The 11719-nt window shown below is 41.9% G+C and overlaps 1 protein-coding gene across 1 annotated transcript in view; it reads left to right on the top strand.

The window, feature by feature from the left end:
• Positions 1-5008, top strand: part of LOC104949187 (chromodomain-helicase-DNA-binding protein 6-like) — a 7050-nt gene extending 2042 nt beyond the window's left edge. The window contains exons 2-5 of the mRNA XM_010775494.1: positions 1230-1352; positions 2415-2658; positions 3949-4125; positions 4856-5008. Of these exons, the coding sequence (XP_010773796.1) occupies positions 1230-1352; positions 2415-2658; positions 3949-4125; positions 4856-5008 (697 nt within the window). The remainder of the gene's footprint in view (positions 1-1229; positions 1353-2414; positions 2659-3948; positions 4126-4855) is intronic.
• The last annotated feature ends 6711 nt before the right edge of the window (positions 5009-11719 follow it).

The following is an 11719-nucleotide window of genomic DNA, read 5'->3' as shown; positions in this document are numbered from 1 at the left end:
CTTTTGCTTTTGTGCTTGGCATGCACATATATCACAGTGTCATCGGCATATAACTGTGCTTTCCACATCAGGACAGACAGATGGGCGGTCATTTAATTATTCGCGGAAAAAAGAAGTGGACCAAGGTATTGAACCTCTGTGGTACTCGGTGCTAAGTCTAGAGCTGGAGAGAGTTGATTATTGACGAATAACATTGCTCGACGCCTACCAGTGAAGGTATGATTTAATCCAACCTGAGTGTAATGGAGAGCAGTTAAAAGGCCGACAGTTGGACAGAAGGACCTTATGGTTGAGCTTGTATCAAAGGCTTTGCCTGATCCAGGAATGACTGCACCAACAATACCTCCTTTGTCAACCCATTGCTTTGACCTTTTCTATAAAAAGCAGGTTGGCTGTTTCGGTTGAATAATTTGCCCTGAAGGCCAAAACTGCATGGGATTGAAGTTTAAATGGGACTGTGTTTAAGAAGGAGACAAGCTGTTCGACACCCACTTCTCAGCCACCTGGATACTACAGGTAAGGATGCTAATTGGGTATTGTTGATGTTTCAGAGGGCACCTGGACTTGAAAATGGGGTTAGAATTCAGTCTTCATACGGAGAATTGATGATTTGCGGTAAGAGGGCAAGACTAAGTAATCTTGCAGTGATTTAAGCATTGTAGAATCCCATAGCGTATGTGTCCTTAGCTGTCGAAGTTTTAAGAGAATTAATAATTGCTTTGGTTTTTAATTCCGATATGGGTTGAATGCAAAAGGACATTTTACTTTCGTCGACTTTGATAATATGTTCTGCTCTCAAAGGAAAGTTCTGTGCAATTTCATCTACAGAGTTGATAAAATAGATATTAAAAGCTATGGCAAGTTGTTCTGGGTCTTGCACTAGGTTACCATTCTCTTTTAGTTCTAGCTGCTTTTTTGGCCTGTGCTTGATTCCAGTAAGGTTTTAATCTGTTCCCAAATTATTTTAGTGTTTAGTGCCTCATTAATTATTGTTATGAAGAAGTTGGTTTTGGCCTTTCTGATTGTTTGAGTTACTTTGTTACGTAATGAAGTAAACCTATGCCTGTCAGTGGTTAATTTAGTTTTCAGTGCTCTTTTCAGTGCAAAGTCTCTTTCCTTCATCAAGTCCAATATGTCCGTATTGAACCAAGGAAGTGTTGGATGTACCGTGGAGATCTAGTAGAGGATAGTGGGTAATATAAGTTTTAAATGTGTGTGTTGTTATTGCAGGAGCGTCCTCTTCCAGAGAAGTGGCAGAAGTTGGATAACTCCAGAGCTTACCGGAATATAAACCAGCTCCGAGAATACCAGTTGGAGGGAATGAACTGGTTACTGTTCAACTGGTACAACAGGTGAGTAAAACAAACGCTCTGAAACCAGTTTTAACACTATTTAGCTGGTGGATTTGTAAGCAGTGTTTAGAAACAAAGGAGAACAAATAGTTTGTAATCTCTCCTGTATGTTGTAATTTTATATAACACAGCGAGACGTCATGTCATTAACGTATTATAAAACCTAAACTGAATTAAATGTATTACTTTGTTACAGTAAATGTACCATCACCTGTATAACTGAATCTTTTCTCAGTCCCATCATGCTTGAATATATTTATCAGAATGAACAAGTCTTTTAACACCTCAGAATTAAATGAATATTTAATGATGAGTTATCCATATTTTAACATTTAGGATGAACGTTAGCAGCAACTCAACGGTGAAACAAACACAATCTCTCTCTACAGAGAAGTAAAAAAAAAGGACACAGTTTAATAAGTTACTAATACAAAAATAGGAAGTAAGATCAAATAAGAAAGCTAAAAGTGAAAAACAACTGCAACAGGCTGCATGATGAAAAGACATACAAGTTTTGATACATTTTTGTATGGTTTGTGGTGCTGAATTGCATTTTATCAAATTAAATATTTAATTTCTGTTTGAAATGTGTGAAATGCTTTGCTCAGATTTCACACAAATACGTTTTATGTTGCTAAAATGATTGTAAGAAATGCAGATCCCACTGTTGTGATCACACAAAAAGTAATATATTTTAACATTTTATGCATCTGGATGTGTATTTTCATCTTCAACATATTGTTTTATATGAAATTCTAACCGCTGTGTCACGATAAACATTGTACTACCAGATTCTTGCCAATTCATCTCCCCAACACAAATCGTTATTAATGAACTTAATTAATGCACTCATAAGAATTATTTATTTATTTAACAGGGACAGAGAACAATACTAAGCATTGTTGTGTGTGTAAAAGTTAGCTAAGAGGCTTTTTTTTCACCCTACAAAACAAAGGCAATGACATCATAAAAAACATGCAAAATAGAGCCGCATAATCAATGGAGGTATGTCCTGTATTTGGATTATAGCTCTTACCGATCTCGCTGTCTGTTTCGCTCTAGGAAAAACTGCATCCTGGCAGATGAGATGGGTTTAGGAAAGACCATCCAGTCCATCACCTTCCTGTTCGAGATCTTCAGCATGGGGATCCGCGGCCCCTTCCTCATCATCGCCCCCCTGTCCACCATCACCAACTGGGAGCGGGAGTTCCGTCAGTGGACCAACATGAACGTCATTGTGTACCACGGATCTCAGATCAGCCGGCAGATGATCCATCAGTACGAGATGTTCTACAGAGACACACAGGTAGAGCCTGAACCTCTAAAAGTGTGGAATAAACAAAATGCTGCAAGAAGCTCAAAACACAACGGAAACCAGGGGACAGGAAAAGTGACGCACACAGCTGGGACTGGAGTGCCATTCAGGTGTTTTAGAAAGAAAGAAAAAATATTGACCTTTATTGATCCCCCAAAGGGGAAAAATCAATTTTCCACTCTGTTTTTTATACACACATATTATTATTTTTTTATACAGTTACATACAAATACACACAGTTATATATGCACACATGCACGTGCATTGAGAGGATCCAGAGCGGAGAGGCAGCCAGTCTAGCCGGCGCCAGGAGCAGTTGGGGGTTAAGTGCCTTGCTCAAGGCCCAGGAGGTGAACTGGCTCCTCTCCAGTACCAGTCCACACTCCGTATTTCTTTGGTCCGATCGGGACGTGAACCGGAGACCTTTCGGTCCAAAGTCCAAGTCCCTAGAGACTGCCGCCCAAAACTTTTTTAGCTAGATAGCTTAAAGCAAATCTGTAATAATATCTGAAGGTATCATACGATTCAGTTGTTAAAAACAAGCCAATCATATTTACATTTGAGACTTTATATCTCTTAACGTTAACAAGCCATCCGCTCTCAGCTGTGTGCGTCACTTTTTAGTGTCCCGTTGTGTTTAAGCTTCTTGCAGTGTTTCGTTTGTGCAGTGCTTTTAGTAAACGCACCTTTCGTCAGGTTGGTGAATGTTTTTTAGATGCTTTGCATGTGTTGGTGAAGTCGGGGAAGATGTTTCTTCATTTGCAATTGTTTTGGCGCATTTTTTTTGTATTTAATCTTTTCTGAAGCTGCTGTGCGTTTCTCCTCATGGAAGTGTTTTTGGCCAGTGTAACGGGTTTGCACCTGTTGGCCACATTTAAGACAGATATCCATTGAACAATCTTTATTTATCTCACCTCTTTTTCCTCTCTACTTCACCCCCCCATACAGGGTGGCTCCATGTTTGGACATGCAATGATCGCAGAGCATTTCAGTGTAGTTATTTACCATGACTTCTACATCTGGAGTAAATGCATTAGTTGATATTTCTTCTGCTGCACGTCCAGTCTGATGAACTCATAATTACAACACAGTATGCAGCTCCTAGTTCTGACTTTCTTCTTCAGAATAAATGTGCTCATGCATAATAAAATCACCGTTCAGCACTTTCATTAAGCGTTTTCATTATAAGATTAGAATGAGTGAGGCATGAAATGCAATGAAGCTCCTCTCCCTGATTTAAGGATGATGTCCTTCCCTGAATCGATACTGTTGCGTTCTCAGGGTAACACCATCCCAGGCATCCTGAAGTTCCACGGCGTGATCACCACCTTCGAGATGATCATGGCCGACTGTCCGGACCTGAAGAAGCTGCACTGGCGCTGTGTGGTGATCGACGAGGCCCACCGGCTGAAGAACAGGAACTGCAAGCTGCTGGAGGGACTCAAGCTCATGAACCTGGTGTGTGTGTGTGTGTGTGTGTGTGTGTGTGTGTGTGTGTGTGTGTGTGTGTGTGTGTGTGTGTGTGTGTGTGTGTGTGTGTGTGTGTGCCAATCTGTTCAAATCACAAATCATAACCTCGAAAGAATATTGTCTATAATCTGCATTTAATGTCTATTTAAGGATGTGTGTGTTATATTTATTTTGTTGTTTTTAATGATTTTTAAATGAATCAACCTATACATGCAGCGTCTATGAGTACCTTAAAAATGGATCTATAAATGAAATGTATTATTACTTTTTTTTATATATTATTCTTTCTTTATTTTATTTTATGTCACTCTTAACCATTTAGGGGTGTGACCAAAAATGGAATTAGATTAGTTAAGATATACATATTAACTTTATCAATAGTATCTACACAAAATGAAAAATACAGAATAAGTTAGAATATTTATAATTCAGACCAATCTTATACTAAGAGAACATATATGAACATAGGATGCTATACACTATACAGAAGTGTGTTGCAGTGTGCCTAGTCTGAATGATCCTCTTCTAGCTGCCAGGCTCTCATACAGGCACTCTTCTCCTGTGTCTAATCGTCGATCTCTTTTTATGTAATGTTTTCTCTCTTCTGAAGGACCTCTTGGGATACCGTTTCAGTTCAGTTTGAATAAATGCCATGACAAGCAGCATGTTCTGAGATGTAGTGTTTGTGTTGAAGATAACCCTGTCATGGTTCTCACAGGAGCAAAAGGTTCTGCTGACAGGAACCCCTCTGCAGAACTCGGTGGAGGAGCTGTTCAGTTTGTTGAATTTCCTGGAGCCACTGCAGTTTCCCTCAGAAAGCACCTTCATGGAAGAGTTCGGAAACCTCAAAACAGACGAGCAGGTGTGTTGAGAACAAATGTTTTAATGTTGGTACAAAACATCGTAGACCTCAACCAGCGGCCTCTACTACGAAGAAGGATTTTCGCTTAGCCGGCTAACTTCAGGGAAAACTCTGGGTTTCCGGTCCTACGAAGCTGGTTCTCTTTTTAGCAGGCTAGATCTCCATGGTAACTTATGCTGTGCGGCTAACCTGCTCCGAAGCAGGTGAGGTTGCGGGCTAAGAGCTCAACTCAGTGAAAGCACCGTCTGTTGACCAATCAGAGCTCAGTGTGCGGAGATTTTTACTTGCGATTAAGACGGCCGGCAAAGATCACAGACTGTGTGAACGTGAACATTAATGGAATATCACCTCCCATCTTCAGAGCAATCTGACTATTATAAATTAGCATTAAGAAAGCTTAATTAAATATCTGCCACAACATAAGTAACCGGATCAAAGTAACATTAAGTACAGTCCACGGCATATCACATCATAATGTATCATATATTTCCTTATCTGAGTCAGCTGAGCCGTATCTGGCCGTGCAACACTCACAGTGTCACATACTGTATGCAGAAGTATTATTTTANAGGCAATGAATACAACACCCGTCTATAAATTCATTCGAAAGAAATTGCGATTACTAATTATTTATCAGCTTAAACGATGACTTCTTACCCTCTTCATCTTATAAGTATAATTTATCAAGTGTCTAAGGGTGTCTAGTCCACTAAAATAACATTGCCGTGCTAGTAAAGGTACTGTGTTGCCGTCGAAATATAAGGTGACCTATATTAAGTATAAGAGTACTATTTATTACTTGAACTTTTTAGCGAATTGAGTGCTCGTTGTGTGACTCGAGACTTTTAACCAGTCGTCCGTTCACTTGGTAAGTGACTCACTCGATGAAGTCGGACGTTGGTTTATTGGACTCTGGAGGCCTTCGTTCTCATATCTGGCTGTCGTATTCTAATTTTGTGTAAACCTTAGTATCTGTGGCGATTTTTTCTTAATGTGTCGTAATGCATTCTGGTCCTTTGGTCTCAAAAGGGACTTTCAATCTTTGGCCTGATTTCGCTTTTAGTGACTGAATGCATCTATTGGTGGTGACGAAGACTTCAGATTAGTTTGTAACCTTGAATGGAACACACAGTTTTATTAACTAAAGTTTTTATGACTGACTGACCAAATATTGTTCTGTAATATTTTACCAATATACCGGGTTTTTATGTAATGCTGGATTACGTGATTTTTAATATCTTGTGTAGGTTCTAGAGATGTTCCAGAGTTCCCTGACTCGTTCGTAAATGTGACAGGGTCTTCATGTCTTGTATTTGTACCATTTTCGTCCAAATCTAATATATACGAGGGTTTTATAGATCTTGTGTGAGATTTTTTTGGACGTCCAGGCGTACTATTTGGACTTGAATGAAATATTTAGATGCGTTCCGTTTTTTTTCAAAAAACGGCCGTACGAAATTTAATACTTGATAAAAAAAGGAGGTGTATGAATTGACGTGTCATTGAAAATAGGTACATTAAAAAATAAAATTACAAATAAGAATATACATTTCGTGAAACTTAAACGGAACACAACTTTACACGTTTTATTTATTTGAACGAACGGTAACGGATACGGACGGAGCGGAGCGGAGCGGAGCGGAACGGAACGGACGGAATGGAACGGAAATTGTGATAACAAACTTTATTTACATTATTAAATTAGGGTAATAATTACAGTAGAGGTTTGTGTAAAGTGTGCTCGGCGACATCAGAAGGTGGTATCTTTAAACATAAAGCAACACTACTAACCACATTTGTTTTTATAATGCCAGGAAATACCCAGTCATATGTGATGTTAAAAAGGGACGACCTCAGGACGGGACTCGACGAATAAACAAGGATAAAATCGGACGCAAAGAGTCAACAAAAATTACAAGGGATTTTCCACTACCCTTCATTTCTTGTATAATTTTCACTCCACACAGCTTAATTCTTCTCTGACTTCGCCTCTTTGTTTCCTCAAACCCTTATGAATCTAGTTGCACTTTCTCGCACAACGTAGATAGAATGGAGGTCACAGACTTTGACCGCCTGTCACTCGAAACCGGGAACGTCAGCCCTCCCCTACACACACTAACCTCCCGACAAGGGAGACGTAAAACACCGAGGATTCGGCGTCTTGTCGATGGTGTCGTTTGGGGTCGAGTATGGATCACCCATTCAACTCCTATGACTACTACTAAATGTATGTCCGGGGACAACTACGAAAACCAAAGTTTATGTCTGAGATTTTTGTATTAAACAGGAACAAGTCCGGATAAAAATCCATTTTGTTGGGGACAATTTCCCCCGTTGAATACTTTTGATATTTCCACGAACGACTTTTTTCGAACCACTCAAATGAGACTTGTGACCCAGTCTCCTAGACGTGTCGTGTTGTTTGTCGTAACAAGACTTTTGGTGCTTCGTTATCAGTGTTCTTTAGAGTCGGTCCTAAAAATCGAATTTTTTATTGTTATTGGTATTTCGAATTTTTTTACCCCTTGTTACTCGTTTATTGGGGGATTTGTTCTAACAAAGAGTTAGTAGGTGGGGTAAGGAAGGAAAAGACTTTTAGACTATGGATCTTTTTGTAATTTTGTACATATGTTTTCATATAACCGGTGAAATTCCTATACAGACCGAAAAGTCCCCCTTCAAGACGAACACTACCGAAATCTAATCCCATAAACCCGTAAGGTAGGTTTGTCGTACTGTAAACAGTTACTACTAATAACTTCTTTTCAATGGTACATTTTATATTTTATTTTATTTATGTAGAACAGTCGACGACCCCGTTACCAGTACCGAGAGAAGACGATTATCGTTTCCACTGATACCATCTTCGCTCCCTTCGCAGACTTTTTGGCCAAATATTTGTTCACTCTTTGTGTGTCATGTCAAACGACGGTGAACCGCTGTCAACTACTACCTTACACGGAAGAATAACCAACTATGACAAGATATCGAACACAATCGACTTTTAGTCAAGAACAAACTTATAAAAAACCACCCCCCCTACACACTTTGTTTACGCCGTACCCGTATGTCCCCCTATCCTGAACGACGACACGAATCGTGAACTTAACGAAGCTAGACATGTACATTACGATGCTTGCCATGGTGAGTCGTTAGACGGTAAAGAGATACCCTGCCAACTGATACAGTAAACCCCCGACAAAAAGGTATGTGAGGTTGTACGTGTGAAAGCTTCGTATTATTGTGGTGGTATGGGCTCGGTGATTCGACGCGTCCCTCCAATATGTCCCTCCCTACAACCGATCTTACACCCGTATATGTCATATAATACGCATATAAACTCTTAAACACAACGTTATATGACACAACATATTTGTGTCATATAACGTTATGGCTTAAAGTGATCTTCATATTTATACCCAGTATTTGAAATTTTCCTCCGTTATTAATAGAAATTTATTAAATCAAAAATGCATTAACCTAATAAAAAAAGTAAAGTATTTTCCATTATCAAATTGACTTATCCATATGTATGAATTGGTTCAAAAACTTACCTCTGTTCACACTTTGAACACTAACATCAACCTGGCTAACTTAGTCTAAGTAGTTCTCCGCTACGCCACTGAGTCCGCGGCATATCACATCATAATGTATCATATATTTCCTTATCTGAGTCAGCTGAGCCGTATCTGGCCGTGCAACACTCACAGTGTCACATACTGTATGCAGAAGTATTATTTTAAGCAACACATTACGAAACACCCGAGTCAAATGTAATTAAAGTCAGATCGTGTCTTAAACGGGGCATATCATAAACCTGTTAATGTACGCATTCAAACACTTTTTCTTGTACCAGCTGTATTCACCTTTCAGGTGCAACTATGTGGCTTTTATCCTGGATAAAGTGTTTAAGTCATGGATGTTTAAAGTTTAACGTCTTCATATTTGTCTAATAAAAAGTTGACTTTTGATTCAGGAAGTATGACGCGCTGCGCTGTCAGTATGCTTCTCCATGTTTGTGATTGGTCGAATGCTCCGAATACCACCCCTTTCATGTGAACGCGCACCTAACTAGATAGGGCACGGCTGGCTTGAGCGATCCACTTGATAACCCGCGTCGTAGTACAGTTTAGCGAAAGCGCGTATGTTTTGGATTGGGCCAACCGGCTAACTCAAAGTAGAGTTCTCAGGGGTGAAGGTTTAGGGATGGTTCACGGCAACCTCAAGGCGAAGCGCCCCAGACGGTTGAGTACAGGCAGTTGCCAACCCCTAGGCGGGCTATGAGAACGACGGCGCCCCAAGGAACGGTTGGGATACAGGAACAAACGCAAACCTCAAGGGCGGTCGTTGATATGAGAAGACGGCCCGCCGCGAGGACGGTTGGGATACAGGACGGACGGCCAACCTCCAGGGCGTCTGATGAGACAGACGGCCCCAAGGATGGTTGGGATACAGGTACACGGCAACCTCGGCAGGGCGGCTCGATGAGAAAGACGGGCCCGCCGGCCAGGACGGGTTGGGATACTAGGACAAAAAAAGACGAGTAACCTCTAGGGCGTTCTGATGGAAGACGGCCCCCAGGACGGTGGGATACACGGACACCTTGGGCAACTCCAAGGCGTCTAGATGAGAAAGACGCCAACCAAGAGACGGTTGGGATCACAGGACACGTGGCAACAACTCAAAGGGCGCTGATGAGACGGACGCCCGCGAGGGCGTGTTGGGATACAGGACAAGCAACCTCTGGGACGACTCTTCAGACGGGTTTAGGGTATCAGAACAAGGCAACCTCCCAAGGGCGGCAGTGGACAGAGCGGCCCCGCAGGACGGTTGAGGAACCAGAGAAGGCACCCCGCTAGGAACGGCCTTCGGGAACGCAGGGCAGTCGGCGGAAGGACGGGGCCGGAAGGCCGCCTCGACCAGACGCAGAGCGGGAGCTCGTGGACCGGTGGGACTCCTCCGGCGCGCAAGAAGCGGGAGACTCGGGCCGGGGATCTCGGCGCGCAAGAAGCGGGAGTACGAGCCCGGGGACTCAAGCGGGCTAGACGCAGAAGGCGGGGAGTACCGAGGGAGACGGAAACGGGGCCGGCAGGCGAAACTCTGGAGGAACCAGAGACGAGACCGGGGGCCCGACAGGCGGGCTTCTGCGGGGAGGAACCCAGAGACGGGAACGGGGGCCCGGCAGGCGGGCCCTGGGCGAGAAGTTTGGGGAAGTGGGTGGGAAAGACCGGGATCAATACACACAGGGAAGGAGGCGCCATAGGGAGGTGGGTGGGACGACCTGAAAAAAAAAATCCTACAGACCCTAGGCAGGGAACTCCCCCCCCAAGACAGTGTGAGGAATCCAATACAGTGCGCAAAATCACAAACAGACAGACCAATACCCAAAAACGATTCGACGATGGAGACGACAAAACAGAAGGAGAACGACAAAACAGAGCAGGAGGAGGGACAACAATCAAAGGGCTACACCAAGACTACGAGTAAACACACAGTGGACAACAGGAACACAAAGAGGGAGGTGACGGGTGTCGGACGACATAACAGGACACTAAATGGAAGACACCTAAATCCAGATCAGAAGGGGACGACAAGGTACAGCGCAAGTAACAAAGGGGAGGTACAATAAGGTGACCAGTGACGACAAGGAACAACGACGAGTAATACGAAAAAAAACCCACTATAAAAACCTATGACGGAAAACCGTGTCGAAAATAAATAAATTATTTCCGGAACGAAACGAAAAGACAAGCGAATTATAACGAAACACCGCAAGTGGAAAAGGTGCGTAGGACTGTCAACTGGTTGTTGTATATGATCTCGGCTGATCATTTTGACCCACCCTGAAAGCCTTTCTCAAGATTTAACCAAACTTAGGATGAATTTCCTGTCTTTTTTTGAACGAATAGTATCATACTTATTGTAGAATCTAACTGTTTAGTACTGTCACCCTGTCACCGCCGTCGATGGAGTTCCCGAGGTTAAGAACGCCCGGAGAAGAGAAATTTATTGGTCATGTACCGAGGTGTCCGAAGTCCTATTACTTTTTGTTGTTTAAATTAATGGTAATCGCACTACGTCTACTGTCGGTTTACATGTATTGGTAAGTCCTCTGAATAGAGGTTAAAATGTAACTCGTCCAGAGGGAACTCTTTCTCTAGATTACTAGAGTTTACCCTACTAGACATATTTAATTTTTTGTTTTTTTTTTTTTACTTAAACTTTGACTTTACTTTTTTTGTGACTCATTCACGTAACTTGTTTAGTTACTGACCTACAACGCTTGAAAGAGGTTAATTTGTTGCTATTTTGACTCCATTACAAACTGGTTCCGTCGTTGCATATTTTCAAATCGCGATCGAGAGTGAGACCGTTACAGTTTTGTTGTGCTATTTCGGCTTTAGATCCATCGTTACCTGAGACTGGACTTTAAAGTTGTCAGTGTAATTTTGTAATGAATTAGTCGGATGATAGTGGATTTCTATATATAGAAGATCCAATTTTCTGACAGTGTCGTAGTATAACCTTTTTGAACAGGTACGAAATATAGAAGTACATCTGACCTGATGACATTACCACAGAAATGTCCCAGAGTGATTTTGTATATAATCTTTCGACGTCGACTAAGGTCTTGCGGCGACGAGCTGAGGAAGTGATTGTGATTCTTTCACCTAGTGTAGTGAGGACCTCACGGACATGATGCTTCGACCAAGTTGGATT

Source organism: Notothenia coriiceps, unplaced genomic scaffold (genome assembly GCF_000735185.1).
Source record: "Notothenia coriiceps isolate Sejong01 unplaced genomic scaffold, NC01 NC01_scaffold00015785, whole genome shotgun sequence".
Taxonomy (NCBI): Eukaryota; Metazoa; Chordata; class Actinopteri; order Perciformes; family Nototheniidae; genus Notothenia; species Notothenia coriiceps.
This window is presented reverse-complemented; position numbering and strand designations above follow the sequence as displayed.